The sequence below is a fragment of the Myodes glareolus genome, chromosome 21 (genome assembly GCF_982192425.1).
Source record: "Myodes glareolus chromosome 21, mMyoGla1.1, whole genome shotgun sequence".
Lineage (NCBI taxonomy): Eukaryota > Metazoa > Chordata > Mammalia > Rodentia > Cricetidae > Myodes > Myodes glareolus.
The window spans coordinates 12,395,737-12,412,811 of record NC_142046.1 but is presented as its reverse complement, the minus strand read 5'-3'; the positions used below and the strand labels follow the sequence as shown (position 1 = coordinate 12,412,811).

The 17,075-nt window shown below is 51.5% G+C and overlaps 1 protein-coding gene across 8 annotated transcripts in view; it reads right to left on the bottom strand.

The window, feature by feature from the left end:
• Ralgps1 (Ral GEF with PH domain and SH3 binding motif 1) overlaps positions 1-17,075 on the bottom strand; it is a 230,102-nt gene that overhangs the window by 20,405 nt on the left and 192,622 nt on the right. For 6 of the 8 annotated variants that reach the window (XM_085681335.2, XM_085681338.2, XM_087899714.1 and 3 more), the window contains 4 exons: positions 13,601-13,668; positions 4,548-4,674; positions 3,451-3,608; positions 1,403-1,454 (listed from right to left, as the gene is read on the bottom strand). In XM_085681335.2, the coding sequence (XP_085537461.1) occupies positions 1,403-1,454; positions 3,451-3,608; positions 4,548-4,674; positions 13,601-13,668 (405 nt within the window). The remainder of the gene's footprint in view (positions 1-1,402; positions 1,455-3,450; positions 3,609-4,547; positions 4,675-13,600; positions 13,669-17,075) is intronic. The other 2 variants (XM_085681340.2, XM_085681341.2) reach the window with 1 other exon arrangement.

Genomic DNA, 17,075 nt, shown 5'->3' with positions numbered 1-17,075 from the left:
CCAGGGTGTCCCCAGGAATCCCCACTAGGACCAGGAGTTCTCGAGTCTGTCCCTTAGGGCTTGTGGGGTTCCCCTTTCACTGCTATGGAAGAGCACCAAGGCTGCGGGGCACCTACACATGGGCAGTGTCTAGACAGAGCCTAGCACATGGAAAGCTCAGCCTAGCCCACCACTGAGCCTCTCTGTCCTGTGGAAAGTGTCCAGGTAGGATGATTATTCTGGACATCTTTCAATGATAGGGACTGAAGCTTTAGCTTCAGAGGAGTGTGTACATGCAGAGGTGCATGTGTGTGTATGTGTGTTTTGTGTGATGTAATGTATCCTTCATGCATGTGAATGCATACACCCATATGAGTATATGAGTGAATTATGAATGTGTCCACCTGTGTGCATATGTGAGATTTGTGTTTAGTGTGAGTATACAGAAGTGTGACAGTGTAATTGCGCATATGTAACTGAGTATGCGCATTGAGTGTAAGTATGTATACATGTGTGAGTATAAATATGTGGGTATACAAATAAATGTGTGAATGTGTGTGAGAGAGTCTGTGCATACGTACATATAAGACTGTAACCATGTCCACGTCTATACAATGACTGTGTAACTGTGCACATGTACACATAAGACTATGTGCCTTTGTGTATACGTGTACTTGCAAGAGTACACAGACACACACCAGCCCCTAGGCATGAGTGGAGACCTATCCTGAAGGACAATAGAAACCTGTATCTCGGGGATGGTCTTCATCACTGGATTTCCCTATGTGTCCTCAGACCTCAAGTCACTAAGATGCCTTTCACTACCTGCAGTGACATGTCTTCTTGGATCCCTGATGGTAGCCCAAGAAGTATTAGGACATGGAGTACATACATGTGGGTGAATTCCTAATGGGAGGATAGATACCTGGGGTAGATGAGCTGACAGGAATCACAATGATACATAGAAGTAGGGTTCAAAAATATCCAAGGCCTGAGGCTGCACCGGTGCAATACTCTCAGATATCACCAGATGGAGCCACATGCCCATCTCAAGACTTCAAGCAGGTCTTGGGCTTCCAGGTCCATAACTCATACTTCAGGTCTAGAGGATCCCAGGTCTCCTGGTGCTGGCTTGGACCAAGTGCTCTGGGTGCCAGCTGACAAAAAGAAGGGAGGGGGCAGGAGGGGGGCAGGAGGGGTGCTTTCTAAACCTGGGTATATGCCCACATATGAGTAAGTATAGGAGTGAATTATCAGTGTATCTACCTGTGTGCTTGGGAGAGTTTTATTCAGTGTGTGCACATGCAGGTGTGACAGTGTAATTGTGCATATGAAAAGTGTAGATGGGGTAGAGACCCCTGACTCCAACTCCCTGGGCCCTGTGTCTCCCAAGGGAGGGAGGCCTTGCTGAGGCCACACTCACCTTTCCAGCCCTGCAGGCATCTCTTCACTAAACTCTGAGCTCTCACTACTGCCTGGAAAAGGAACACAGATCAGTGAGCATGGCAGCCTCGAGGAGAGGGGCCTGTTCTCCTGGGCTCCCGGTCACTAGGCCCCGGTCCCCAAGCTCACGGCATTCTGACCCTGTGCATCACAGGACTTGAGTTTCTGTGGCTGTGGCTGTCTCTTCTTTGGGAGGGTTTGAAGAACTTTCAGCCTCACCATGCTCAGGAGTGTCTTCTGCTCCCTTCCTACTGCCTACCCTCTGGTTTGTGGGACCAGGATCTCCTATAGCAAGGATCCTCAGGTCTGTCTGCCCTACTGCCTACCTACGGCCCAAGGGCCTCACCTGCTGAGGGCACAGGCTGTGTGAGCTCTTCTGGCCCAGGGTCAGGGCTGGTCTAGATGTATCTGCCTGCACAGAAGAGACCCCAAGGAGTCACTGCAGTTCCCTGGCCCACAGAGACACTGCCAAGGCCTGTTGTGATCCTCTGCCTTCCTAGTTTCTTCCAGGCTCACACTCTGGAGCTGACCATGGTCTGCTGGGCCTGACTGGGGCACCCTGGCTCCCTAAGCCTGTGCCCTAGAATTAAATTAAATGAGCACCCTGCTTCCCTCCAGGATTGTGCATCTACGAGCCCGACCTTTTTTGTTCTGGACTTTGCAGGCTCTAAAGGGCTCTGTCAGAAAGAGCTCTAAGACTGAGCAGTCAGAAAGGCAAGGGAGGAGCCCTGGCCAGAGCAGGGCCCCCATTCCCTGCTGTACGGGTGGGGAGCAGCCCAGCACTGCCTCCATCAGGATACACACAAATGTCTTGAGTTCCCTGACTTGAGCCAGAGCCAATCAAGCTTATGACCCCCACCCAGATGTGTGATAGCACAGCCCCGGACTCACTCATGGATCAACAGCCCAGACTCAGGCACAGCTCAGAGTTTCCTGGATGTCAAGCTACAGCTCAGGGTGCAGGTGTGCACTCATGGGCCCTCATAAGAACCCATGTCCCATCATATACTCTGAGATGATGTCCATGAGTGGGACCCAGCGTGCTGGAGGTATCAGTGCCCGGGAGCACAGCAAAGGCTTGGGGAAGAAGTCTGATTACCTTTTCCCAGCCTGGGAGCCTAAGGTACTTCCTACATTGTTTCTGAACAGGGTGACCTCCTCTGAAGGCAGAAGGCAGATTTGGAACTTGTCACAAACTTCTAGGAGGCAGTTGTCCTTGACAGAAATTATTCATGACTCCCAAGACTAGCCTAGCATCATAGGGACATCACAGGACATGACAGGCCAACCTGATGTTCCTCCAAGTCGCTGGCCCTTTGCCTCACTGTCTTTACCAGATCAAATGCAGCTGGACAAGTGCCACCCCACTACCAGCCCTGGGGGAACTCACTGGTATTTGGAAGCAGACAAACATACAGGCTCACTGAAAGGCAAAGGCCATCAATGCTGCACTGGGCTCGTGACAGCAATCACATTTGTCATTTGTCCTAGGTGACTTGAGCTCTGTAACGGAACAGTTCTTTGAATGTAGCTCCATGCTAGCCCCAGTCCTAATGTTGGCATCTCTCTGCTGGCATCAGCAGCCCCGTTTTTGTAACTCCATGGACACAAGCTCCTTCCTGCCACTGTCCAGTACTGCGATGCCATCTCTGCCGTTCACATAATCATCCTCCCTTTTGGCTCCTCTGGGTAAAGACAAGCACATAGTAGGAAGAAGTGGCCCACCCACCTACTGCTCTGAGTAGGGCTTTAGGCTCCCCCTGGTGTAAATGCCACCAAGGTAGCATCTGGCCTCAGGGGGTTGTGGTGGACTCAAGTCCAGCTTCCTTCTTTAACCTGACTGTCCATTTGGGGACCATCAGAGGGAGAAGGTCAACCCAGAATTCTTTCCTGCAGCAGGAGACTCCTGTAGGGAGCCATTCTTAAGGGTGAGGGGCCACTGGGCACAGCACAGTGACACAGAGACAGACACGGAGCACATACTGGGCCTGCTGCCCCTGCCTGTGTATACAGGCCAGAGACGCTTACCTAGGGAGAGTCCGTTGGTGATGGCGGTGGAGGAGGTGAGGGTGAGGCCCCTGCGGGGGCTGCGGGACTCTAGGACGCTGTCGTCCAGCAGGTGCCTGGCCTTCTCCGATGGGAATGTTGCACTCTTACTTTCAACTACACTCAACTGACACATCAGACTGGAAAACGGAGAGGAAGAGAGAAGGCAAAGCTCCTTATCCTGGGAGCAGAGTGGCACACTGGCCCTGGGGGCCGGAGCCAGGGACTAGCTGGTGGAGACACCTCTGCCCAGAGCCCACTGGTGGCCCAGGCTCTGCCCCTTCACATGGTGTGACCTTGGGCAAGTCACATCTTTTTCCTGAGCCTCAACTGCTTCATCTGTCAATGGAGACTAAAGCTGTTTGCCCTGCCTGTCTCCCAGGATGATGGTGAGGCTTGTGAGATGAGGCCAAAGTGAAGGGCAGGCACCGGGGGCATCCCGACAGTATCAGCACTTTGTGACCCCTACTGGAACCACAATGTGCATGGCAGCAGTTGCTCAGAGATTCGCATGGTTCAGTGAGATGGTGTCTACAGGTGTGTGGCAATGTCTAGAAAGGAGGAGGTACCAGGGACCCAAAGCAACTTTGACCTCCTGTTCCTGCCTCTGAGGTCCACTAAGGCCAGCCAAGAAGCATGACATTTGTGCTTTAGTGCTAGGATGCAGGTTGAAGGAAGGGAGGGAGGGAGGAAAGGAAGGAAGGGAAAAGGCAGAGGTGATGGAGGAAGGGCGCACCATTTGGAAACCTGTGACCAATGCCCAGGGAGTGGGCCCCACAGGGCCAGTGAGTCAGCCGGTACTCTGAGACACCCTGCTGCCCTGAGCACAGTCACTGGTGTCTGCTGTACTCAGTTCCCCCTAAATGGGCTGTTGGTCAAGTTTGGGCACATTTCTTCACTAGCTACCGAGCCTGGATCTCTGATGGAGGCACACATACTCTGCTGCCAGTCGCTCATCTGCATTCCCAAGCTCACACCAGCCTTAAGAGAGTGTCTGCCAGGAAAGCAAGAGTTCCCAGATGGGGATAGGGAAGGACCCAACACTCCTTCAGCCCAGAGAGGGTTGCTCAGTCACCCACTTGTTGCCCAGGCTGTGGCTCTTCCTGTGTCTGGGGACTGGTGGTGTGGGGAGGCTGCCAGTCACAGATGTATCAGGACAGGTGGGCCTCCGGCGGAACCTGGCTGAGCTGGAGCCAGCAGAGGGGCCTATGAAAAGAGCAGAGGGAGAATGATGGCAGGGGTTGTGGGGGCGAGAGTAGGGTAAAGGCTCAGGGGAATTGTGGTTTGAGGTGTGGACCTTTCCCCAGCTGTCTTGGGTAGGGCAGAGATCACACAAAGCCAACAACAGCTTCCTACTTATTGGATGCTTAACCTTTCATCCCAGCATCACTAAGTCCCAGAGGGAAGGCCTGGGATGCCCAGGTCTAGTAGCTGGGCAGCCAGCTGATGGTCCATCCATAAGAGCACAACCAGCGGCCTGTCCTTAAAGCAAAGGTCCTATCTGGACTTCACAAGTCCAGTGGGGTATAGAAGGGGTATGGAAGGCCTTGAGTTAGGCTGGCTGGAACTGCATCTACACCTGTGTCTACACACGTGTCCCTGGCTGGGACTTGCACACTCTCATTGGCTGTTCTGAGGTTCTTCTGCATATCCAACACAGGATATCACACATCTGGCCTGATGAGTGGTCCCAGGGAAGCCCTGGGGAGGACCCTCTGGTCTGTCCCTGAGGACACAGCTCCTGCAGTGCACTGCTTGTTTTGCTTTTGCCCTAAGAGAAGATTACAGAGGGTGGAGCCCCTTGTTTATCAGCAACCATGGGAGGGTGGCAGATGACAACCTCACTGCTTAAATCTCAAGGGCTCTCTGCAGGAGGCCCAGGTGATCATTAGGATAGGTCATTCGCACACCTGGCACCATGCCCTGGGTCGAGTTGCAAGTCTTGAGGTATGTACTCTTAGTTGCTGCATTAGACAGAAAAGAAGGCAAGCTTATAGATCCGGAGGCAGTACCTGGCGTGCAGCGGGTTTATGGGTTTGGGGGTTCAGAGTACGGGTATTGGGCGGATGTTCTTGAAAAAGGGAACAGAGACAGACCCAGCATCCACTGTGTACCAGTTGTGAGCAGCACTGGACAAACACTTATGCCTCCAGCACACTGGCTATAGGGAGGCGGGGAACCCTAGTGGTGTAACATGGCCACAGGGCTGAAGCCGGCCACTGCCAGAATTGGTCACTCACTTGGCTCCATGGAGCTCTTGCCTTCTAGCTCTGTTCATGCTCGTGCTCTCGAAAGCCTTTCAGAATTCCTTTGGCTGTTTCTACTCAACTCCAGATTCTCTCTCCAAGGCTAGGCCTGGATTCGACCCTTTCCTTTCTGCTGTGGAGCCCTGGGAGGCATGCCTGGCCTCAGATGCCCCTGGACCGGCTGGGGAGGGTGGGCGGAGGCCCCAGAGGAAGAGCCTTGGCCTCCTGGCCTGTGTCAGGGCTGCTGCTCTCTGGGCGATAGGTCTCAGCCCGCTCCTCCCCCACGTTCTCCCAGCATTGTTGATCAACAGCCTAGCTCTGACGCGGAAACAGAAGAATTTCCATTCGGCTGGGACCCAGATGAGGGGCCTTTCTGCCAGTAAGTGACACCCTCTGCTACCAAAAGGCCTCATGCTTCTGCTCCTCCAAATCTGGGGTGGCCCCCATGTGACAGTGCCAGGACACGTGCCTTCTGAGCTGGGTGGCTGGCAAGCTTGTTGGTCAAGTCCTCAGGCAGGGCAGGAATGGTGATGAGTTGGAGCTCTGGACTCCAGAGCAGAGCACAAGCCCCACTGCCCAGCCTGATATGGCAGGGACAGCTGGAAAACCTGACCATGTGGTTTGACTATCTCAAAGGATTGCTCTATTTTTCCTCAGCATAAATTTTCCATGAATAACCTTTAAAACTCTTTAAGTGGCTGTTTCTTTAGCAGTTTTATTGGATCATATGAGAACTGACAGTTTCTGTAGGCAACCAGATACGTTAAAAAAAAATTTTTTTTTGGTTGTCATTACAAGAAACCAACATACTGCCCAACATATCATTGATTGAAAGAGGAAAAACAAAACAAAACACCCGGCTATCTAATAATAGTCTTGGAGTGGTCAGAATCCCAGATGATGTATGGTGACAGAAAGGGACACTGATCCTGGAGGCAGAGAGGTCTGGGCTCTCATCTGTGTCTGTGCTTACAAGCTGAGTGACCTGAGTCCTGGATCTACATCTGTAAACAGGGGATAAGGACTTATCCTTTGTTGTCTCCCTGCTAAGAGCTAAACAGACAGTGTCTTTCAGCCACAAATGTTTAGGAAGTCCAGACATTGGGGCTGCCCCTGGCCAAGCACTGTAGCTACATCGTAGATCAGAAAAATCATGATCTTCTGCTTGACTGGGAGTAGCAGTCAACCGTCAAGAGGGGAAGGGGCCACCAGGAGGTTGCACCTGGTGGGAACACAGGCTCAAGGAGGATAGTCATGATCAGAATGGCGAGAGCACCAAGTCCACCAACGACATGACATCATCAAAAAGGGGATACGATAATCTCTAACACCGACTTGGCATCTGTTCACCGCCAGAACTAATGATATACACTTTGTCCACTTGGCCCTATTTAAGCACCTCAGTAGCACAGAACTTTGGGGAACATAAGGGAGGGATCAGAGAAGACTTCTGGAAGGTTTGACACCCTGCCTGGTACAAGAGCCTGGCACAAGCCGTGACCAAGGCAGAAGGAACAGCATGCACAAAGCCCAGAGGTAAAGGCAGCAGGGCTCCAGCAGAGCCTTGAACTCACAAGGGGAGGTCTGGTGATGTGCTCAGACTTGAGTCTTACAAAGTTCCTCTGGCTGGAGAGTAACTAGATTTGGCTGAGCATGGAAGCTGCAAGTTTTGAGGGAGAGGTATGCATAAGAAGTGTCCCAGGGATGGCCAGGCAGCGATGTGGAGGGAACTGAGAGTAACCCTCTGTATGGAGTAGTGTGCACTTGCACAGATCTAGGGGGATATGAAGAAGTCCAGTATGGGGCCAATATCTGGTGGCCACTGGTTGAATGGGCAAAGTGGTTAGTGCTACAAGCAGAGCACACTGTCGGCAAAGGAACCTCTTCTCATGGATTTCTGGCCAGGCCCCATTCTGGGCCAGCACTGTCCCATTCCAGCTGGGCTTTCCAAGTCTCACACATTGGAAAATAATGGGAGGCAGCTGTGGCAGAGAGGAAAGTAGCAACTTCAAGTCACAAGACTTGGGTTCCAGTCCTGACTCTAGCCCCAGCTGGACAGGGGCTTATGCCATCTCCTCTGAGGCAAGGCAACTGTGCCATCGGGAGCTCCAGCCAGTGCAACTCTGAGCCTCCAGTGGCCGGGGTACACCTAACCAAAGGTTCAGAGTCCTCTGCTTCCTACCTGTTCACATGGTACTTCTGTGTCTGCCAGAGCCCTGTAGCTCTTGGGCCACTGGCCCCTCTGCAGGCTTTACGTGGAAACTCTTCTATAGCCAGGTCTCTGGCGGGGCCTGGGAGCCACTCATTTCTATGTTCACACACATTCTGCTTTTCACATGCACAGTTCTCATGGGTCTCACTGAGAGCCAAGATTTGTCTCTGCCCAGAAGGTCCAGCTCACTTCCTTCTGAGAGACAGTATTCGTCATCTCTGGGCTGAAGTGGCACTGTCCTCTCCTTGCAGCCAGAGGGTGAAGACTCACAGGCCAGAGTAGGAGCCAAGGATGCTTGGAAGCTGCTGGCACTCAAGGTGCTTGGGGCACTGCAGAGCTGTGGAGCTGGGCAGATTGGGCTTGAATCTTTGCTACCTACTTCTAACCCTTGAGCTCTCTGAGGATCCCACCCACCCTGAGCACAGGAAAAGTTTGCAAAAGAGGAAGGGCATTAGAGAGAGACGCCTGCTGCCTCTGTCTCTTACTCAAGCATTTCAAAGGTGTTCCACAGACCACGATGGAGTTGAAAGATATCTCTCACAGTGGGTCCAGGAGACTGAGAGCTCGCATCTCACTCAGCCATGAGGGTGTGAAGGGGACCACGAGCAGAGGGCAGTGGGCCCAGGAGACTGAGAGCTCGCATCTCACTCAGCCATGAGGGTGTGAAGGGGACCATGAGCAGAGGGCAGTGGGCCCAGGAGACTGAGAGCTCGCATCTCACTCAGCCATGAGGGTGTGAAGGGGACCACGAGCAGAGGGCAGTGGCGGCCACTGGATAGTGAGCTGCACTCTCATGTGCAAAGGATGAGGGCGGCTCTGGCCTCCTGAAGATGAGATGGCTTTAGCAAGAAGACCATATATGGTATGAGGGCATGATCAGATCTCAGCAGGAAGCTGCTGGTGGGAAGATGGCTCTGAGGGGACTTCAACATCCAGGAGTATATGTTTATCTGCCAAGGCTGAGAACACATGGACTCTGTAGAACACCTATGGAAGTGTCCTGGGGAAACAACAGGTTTATAACTGCCCCTTGGAACATGCTGCGCCCCTTGAAGACAGCAGCGGCACTGATACAAATGGGGCTGTGGTTAACAAGTTGAGGGAATCGGTGAGGGAGAAGGCCACACTGCAGCTCTCTTGTCACAGGTAGCCAGGCCAAAGCATCTCTACTGGATGAGGCAAGGGACTGAACACAAGATAACAACTAGGGCTCTGATTCCGACAAACTCAACACAGCTGTAAGAAACAGTGTGGTGACACATACCTGCAGTGCCAGCACTCAGGAGGAGAGAAGGATCAAGTGTTCAAGGCCATCCTAGGCTGCATATTGAGTTTGAGGTCAGCCTGGGATAATGATATGCATTTCTCTTTTTTAAAAAATCTATAAGAAAGACAGAGACATGCAGGTCTATAATCCAAGGTAGGTACTTAATCCCCTGAACAAGTAAGTACACAGGATAACAGAGAGAGCCCTCATTGCACCCTTTGTGCTTCATGTATTGGATATAGGTGACAGACCTGTCCTGACTCCGAACCCATCATCTGGGTCTGCCACTTCTGATATGTGTGACCCTGGGTGAGTATCTTGGTATCTTTGCCTACAGAATGGGAATGGGCTAAGAGTAGCCCAGAGGATTTGCCAGGCAGGGGCTGGGTACATTCAGTGAGCATGTGGGCAGGCTGGGGAAGGTGCTCGGTCCAGGTCAGCACCAGGTGTGAGGACGATGAGATAGAGGTTCCCTATGTGATCGGTCTGGAGTGCTCCACACAGTCCTTGGCTGCTGCAGTGAATGGCAGGATCTTTCTTCTTGGACTTGAACCAGTCTCTGTGACCCTCAGCAGACGGCTGAGGTGAGGCTGCCTGGCTTTGGGGACTCATGGAGATGTTACCCCACAGTTTTCTAGCTGCCCTGCCCATTTCTGCTCTGGGACAGTCAGTTGCCAAGCAGGAGTCTGATGACCCTGAGTCTGCTGTACTCCAGGGAAGCCCAGATCACATGATGAGGCTCCAGCTGGGTTCCACTGATGCTGCCCAGCTCCAGCCAGCAGCAGGTACCAACTGTGTGAGTCACAATCCCTCTAGGAGGCTCCAGCCCCACCCTGTCCACCCTGAGGCGGACACACAGAATGTAGGTGAGACAATAAGTGCTATTTTCTACCCTAGTTCTGAGGTGGCACTGGAGCTGAGACTAGGTATCTAGGTACCGGTCCTCGGGTCCCCAGTCTGGCGCTCAGGTAACAGCCTCACACCGTCTCCCCTTCAGACGGCATCAGAGCCTGCCTGACAGGGCCAGGCGTTAACATTCCCAAGAGGCACTGTGCTAGTAGCAGAACTTCTGGCATGGGCTCAGGAACTCCCTCTACAGCCCTGGGGTGAGAGCCAGCCTGAAGCCTTCCTGCTCCCACAACTCAGAGACGCTGCAGTCAGGCTCTATGTCTACACAGAGACAGAAAGGTGTGTAGGAGATCAGCCTTTTGGTTGAGAGAGCAGAGACAGAGGCCAGGGCCAGGATTTTCCTGGATTCAAGCATGGCTCTGGAATCTTCAGAGCAAATCTGTCCCCAGTGTGGAAGCTTGAAATGTCTGGAACTGTCTTCACTAGCTTCAGGACACACAAACACCACCTGCCCTCTGGGAGTGGGGTGGCAGCACTATGGACATTACATGTGATTTTTTTTTCTCCAGGAAAACATTAGTTCATTGTATAAATAGCATCACATGGAGAGGGTAACTGGAAATGTGGCACCCCTGGCTTTTTTTTCCTCCATAGGAAACTGAGTCAATTTCCTCCACTTCCTTGCTTATAGTCTCCTTGTGGGGACAGACATGGCCATTCCCCCTAAGGAAAGTGGGGGTAGCCCTTGGCAGGTTCTGGGACCACTGGAGGCCAAGGGAACATTTGTAGCTCAGAGGCTTCTACTGCTGTTAATCAAGGCTCCTGAGGTCATGGCTGCTGCTATCTGTGCAGGGTCAAGGTCTCCCAGTCCCCGGTAGGAGCTGGTTAGAAAGGAGTCATAGAGAGAGATAGCCCCTCACATACACACACCATCTTGGTCTGCTCACACTGGCTTCTTTTTTGGCTCCAAACATGCCTGTTCTTGCCTGTCTCCCCAACTAAGACACAAGTTCCAGGAGGCTGGGGCCCCTGTCAGGTAACAGGTTCACAGCAAGTGCTTGTGACACACAGACCTGCAGCCTGAGTGCCTTGTGTAAATGCAGGTGCACACCTAAAGGCTGTTCCTTGCAAAGTGTGAGGATGTCTAACTGCTGGGCACAGCTCGGAGCTGGAGTCTAGCCCCTCCTGAGGAAGAGGGGGAGGCCACGTTCCTCCCATTCTTGGATCTGCAAGAGGCACATTCCTGTCCCTGAGTCCTGTGGAGTTCCTGCCACGCAGTTCAGTCTAATTGCCAGAGCCCAGAAAGCTTCCTTGGAGCTGACCTTGCCCTGTAGGAACCCCTGGGATTTGGTGACCTAAGCTGCAGCAGCACTCCTTACCTTCCTCTGAGGCTTCGAGGAAGGGAAACCTGAGCCACTGATGGCTATGAGCTTTCTAGAAAGCCACTGGCTCTCTGGTGATCAACACGAACATCCTGCTTTGGAGCTGAAGCCAGGGATTTGGAAGGTTGGCGGAAAACACTCGTATGAGCCGAGTTTCCCCCACAGTGCAGGAGCTGCTGGTCTCAGCACTTCTCTGGAAGGTTCTGCAGAGTCAGCAGCCAGCCCACGCTGGAGCTGCCCTCAAGGACAGGTACCCATAGAGCCCAAAAAGGAACTCTACGGCTAAGGCTGAATGGAAGACAGCTGATTCACCTGGAGATCTGTAGGACAGATCTAGGAATTCCACACCAGACCTGTCTCTTCAGAGGGCTTTTACTCTGCTGGAGAAGACAGGCACAGGACAAACGTGTTCAGAGACGACTGCAGGTGAGGCCACGCTGGCTACCTGCCACACAAGGGTGTGATGTAGGACCTAAAAAGTCCTGGGAGAGGCCAGGCAGGAAGTAAACTCATGAATGTAATATGTCACACTACATAGAAACAAGGTGGGTCAGTTGGGGATCCAGAGCTTGCTGCCCGTCACCACCACCACCATGAAACCAGGCCTGACTGGGGTCCTGGGCAGGGTCATTTAGCTAAAGCCTGCAGTTAGCTAAAGCCTAGTTCAGTGATGCAATCACACTGACAACCATGGTATCATGGCAAAGTTGCCCGTGATGAGAAAGCTCTGGGCCAGATCCTGCATGTTTTGTAGCAGCCCTGTGAGTGACATGTGTACTGCATCCATTTTACAGGTGGAGTGGGCAGTGCTGAGCATCTCAGAGAGCAGTTTGCTTGGGGAGAGTTCTAGAACAGGGACAGATTGGAAAGGAGAAACTTGCCCAGCACTGTAGCTCTCTGGACCACTCCTGACAAGGGCCATCGGACAGGGAAAGACAGTAGATTTTTGAGGAGACAGCAGGAGGCACTTAAAGCAGGGTCCCGGGAGATGCCATGAGAAATACACTGTAGACAGCACTAACTTAACAGTCCCCATAGTTACAAGGGCCACACAGCAGCATCTTCTAAGGCTCATGGGCAGGGAAGCCCAGAGGTACAAGGAAGAGTCTAACTTACCACCAAGAGACAGCAGAGGCTGGTACAGAAAAGGAGCAAGGAGCGTATCGCAGAGATGGGACAGAGGCGCTTCAGGGTGCAGCTACAGGGAAGCTGCCATCTGTTTCCTGAGAGTTCTGTGGGTCTAGTCTGACCAATACACATCCCAGATGGGGGTATGGAGAGGTGACTTGAGCAGCCCAAGGAGGGGGATGGAGTGACACCAGGCAGTAACACCTACCCACTTCCTAAACACTCACTGCAGTGTGACAGATGCAGACTATGCTAGGCACCTGATCTCAGTGCCTCCTTGTTGGGATAGTGGCTTCATTATCTCCATTTTACATATAGGGAAAACATAGCCCAGACCGATAAAGCTATTTGGCTAAGGTGCAGCAGCTCAGAAGCCAGGTTCTGGTGACAGAAGGGTGACAGAGAGCTGTAACCAGGATGATGTGCTGCTCCCAGACAGCAGTGCTGCTCAGCCTCCATCTCTGAAAGCCGGCTGGACGATGACTGAAGGGCCACAGTCATGACAGTAACAACAGAGCAGCTAACACCAAGCATACTCTGACAGGTGTGGGCAGAGCACGAGACAGGCCTGTGGTCACCCAGGCATCACGGCAATCCTTCAAGGGCAATATGAATCTTCACTCCATCCTGTACATAAGATTATGGAGGAGAAAGATGGAGAGACAAAGCTAGAGCCCAGCTCTGGCAGCAGATCTAGGATCCCACTGCTGGTGACACAGTGTGTGCTTCCCTCAGAGGTGATAAATCTAACGAGTCTGATGCATCTTGGGTGCCTCCTTTGGGGGGCAAGTTGGTGATCAAGGGTGTAGGTGGTACAGGGGAAGATGACAGAGTTCTGTACTTAGTGCATGCTTCTAAATTGAGGATCTGATCTCTTGAGGTCCCACATTATCAGGATCTGGCAGGATGGTGGAGGGGCTATAAGCAGGGACAGTTGAGCCTGCCAAGCAATGAACTCAACTGTGTTCTTGAGCTCCACACAGAGCCTATTTTGGCAACCATGTCTGAGTTGTATGTGGTTTTGTACTATTCGAGGTAACTACAATACCTGCAAGATCTTCCTTGGAAGAGACTAGTCTTGGAGAGCTGCTTCCTGGTTCGATTCTGAGTGACAGCCTGAAACCAAAGATTTTCACAGGTCAGAGGAGCCCAGGTCTATCATGGGATGGGGGAGGGAATGAAGGCTTTGTTAAAGAGTACACAGGTCACAGAATACAGGAATACTGTGAGATCTGATTCAGGTCACAACCCTTCCGTCTAACGCCTCTCCAGGGTTTCTGGGTCCGGTATGATGGTTAAGGATGACAGGGTGAAATGAACGACTGGTCCCTGCTTGTTTACACACAACTCTGTAATGGAAGCACATTTTAGAGCCTGAGAAAAAGAGGAGAAAGAGGCTGTGCAGTTTCTACAGCCAAACTCATGACACTAGTGAGTGCAGGCAGGGATACTATGATGGGATGCAGGTTCTGTAGGTCAGACTGTCAATCTGAGAGCTTCCCTTTAGCCCTGGGAGATGAAGAGAAGCGCTTGCTTTCTTGGGGTAAAGGAAAAGTTGGTGAACCTGGACCTCCTAGGCAGTAGAAGAGGAACCAGCCCCTCTGCATATGTGGAAGGAGAGTCAAATGTCTTTCTGAGGAACATCCAGGGAAGAGTTTTTCAAATGGTAGCAAGACAGTGGTCCAGCAACACCACACACCTTGTCACCTCACAGCAGGGAAATGAAAAGGAGAGAGTGACCCCCGAGGTCAACCCAGGAGGTAGAGCCCTTGAGAGCAGAGGAGCAACCTGTAACAACATGAGCTGAGCTCAACAAAGCCTGAGCATCAAGGTGATGAGACAAAGGAATTAGATGAGATGGGAGACTCAGGACAGGGGAACAAATCAAAGATGAAACTAGACAGGGATGGCTGCACACCTCCCTCCAAACAGATTGCCTGGGGACTGCTGGTGACTGAGGTGCCCATCACAGCTGCTGGGAAGCAGCTCAAGGAGGAGGAGGGCAGAGAATATCCAACACAGGAGCCCTGTGGAAGTCAAGAACGGATGTGGAAGCAGTTGAAGGCATAACCAATGGGGGCTGGCCTGCAGCTGGGAAGGCACCCCAAGGGACCTGGAGGTCAGGGAGCATGCTCCTCTGAGGATTTCTATTGCTGAGCTTCTGAATTTCATGGACTTCTTTATCCATCAGGCAAAGCAAGGGGGAAGAAAAAAAATCTAGGCAGGTTTGAGACTGTGAGCACCCAGTGTCAGAAGACCACAATGTCCAGTCTACAGACCAGGGGAAAAGCAGAGGGGGACCCAGGAGGCCAAGCTCAGATTAACTAGCTATCCAAGAGAAGGGAGGCCCCAGCTCCCAATGAACCCTGCTAAGTAAGAGACTGATTTAAAATAAAGGCCCAGGCGATGAGGAGCAACAGGTCATAAGAACCAAATTCCATTAAAAACACAGAACAGCAGAAATTATAATTCCTGAGAGTGGTTTTTGTAGTATGCACTTGGAGTGTGGGGTCCACACATAGCACAACTAACAAAATCCTGCAAGTGCAGCCCAGGTTGGGGCAGGGCCAGCAGTGTCCTCTTTATAACCTAAGGCAACTGACAGTCACAGTAATGACCTGGTCACAGGAAACACCCAGACTCAGGCCTCTTCAAAGATTTCCTGTCTCATTCATGAGTCTTATATAAGGTGCTTAAGATATATATTTTTATTCTAACTTTTAATTATGTATATGTGCGAGTCTCTGTGTAGTAATGTGTACGTGTGTGCAGGTGCCCATGGAGGCCAGGAGAGGGTGCTGAATTTTCTGCAGCTGGAGTTACAGGCAGTTTTGAGCTGCCAGATGTGTGTGCTAGGAACTGAACTCTCCTGCTGGAGGAGTAAGCAAGACCATGAACCACTGAGCCATCTGGCAGACCCAGGAAATAATACATTGTAGTATTATAGTGAATAAACATTAACTTAAAGAGTGATTATTCCTTACTTTTTATTTCTGTTTCCTTTTTATCTGGTTGAATTAAAATAAATTTAAGATTTTTAATCAAAAAGCAAGGATAGTATGACCCAATCTGGTAAATTCTGCCCTTGCATCCATTCATCTACCCACCCTTTTCTATATGTAAATAAAGTTTACATGCATAGCCAAGTGTTCAAAGTCCTGCTTACTTCATGCTAGTGGTCATGTTTCCTGAGTGGTGAGAACTTGGGCCATTTTTCTTAAATTGATAACAGACTAACAAATGAGAAAGAAAACACTGCTTGGGCCACTTGGTAGCGTATCTATCTCAAGGTAGATGGTGACAAGGTATTAGAAGTACGAGGTCACCAGTGTCCTACGTTCTTGCATCTTTGGCAGTGAGGAGCCACCTCTAGGTGTGAGCTGGTCACAGGACTCAGCACTCCAGCAGAATCACAGGCTCTGCCCACCTTATCTTATTCAGAAACAGGATATCCTTGGAAAGAGGGCCCTCCATGGTTGGGGGCCTGGAGCAGGAAGGCAGCCCTCTCCGTGGGTGGCCCCTCCATGGCTGGGGGCCTGGGCAGGAAGGCAGCCCTCCTCCCTGGGCTTGCCCAGTTTGACTCAACAAAGAGCCTTTAGGAGCCTTGGGCTGACTATTATTTTGCATGGAGGGCTGGGGGCGGGGGCAGTGCTCTACTTCAGAATGGAAGGAGTAATTACTCATAATCTGCAGCTTGTCCAAGGATTGTCTCATGTTCACAAGTATTTATAGGCCATTTTTCTTCTTAAAGCATATTAGTGTTAATGAAAAACTACTGTCTCTTTAATGGCAAGACTGGTACATGAATGGAAAACATTATACCAGAACTTAAGTGGGAATAGTTTCACACTCCGGGCCATCTTCAGGAACAGCAAGTGCTTTTTAAATAAAATGAACTCCTTTGTAATAGATGCCGTTTTAGTGGTGACCTCTGGCCCTCTTCTGTGCCTCCCATTACTATGCGCTAGATCACACCTTTGCACCCTTCCTCACTGTGATGAATGATGGGAGAGCAACAGTAAGGACGATGAGAGCCTCAAGTGGAGGGCGAGAGCAGGCCAATCTCCAGGCCCCACCCTGTGACCCGAGTCACAGTCAGAGCTCTGAACCACTGCTGCAGCACTGGACAGGTGGGGATGTCCCAACAACTGCTTCTGGATCGTTGTCACAGACCATGATGCAAGAGCAGGCTTTCAGACATACAGCTGCAAGAGATTAGACGGCACTACATAGCAGGGTCAGAGAAGCAGTCCGTGAGATGTGAGGGTGACACTCGGGTGAGGAACAATCAATCACAAGATGGCTAAGATTTTCCTTGAAGCCAGGTTATATGAGAAAGCACTGAGTCGAGAGTATGTTCAGCCCAAATGGGCAGCCAGAGTTGACAGAAAAATAAAGCCCTCTTCTGCCTTCAGATACTGAGCATGCACACCCAGGGGCCACCATGGAAGGAAGAACTGTAAACCGGAGCAGGGCAAATGGAAGATGAGCTGAAGGGCCTTTGAGGCCTTTCTGAGAAATAC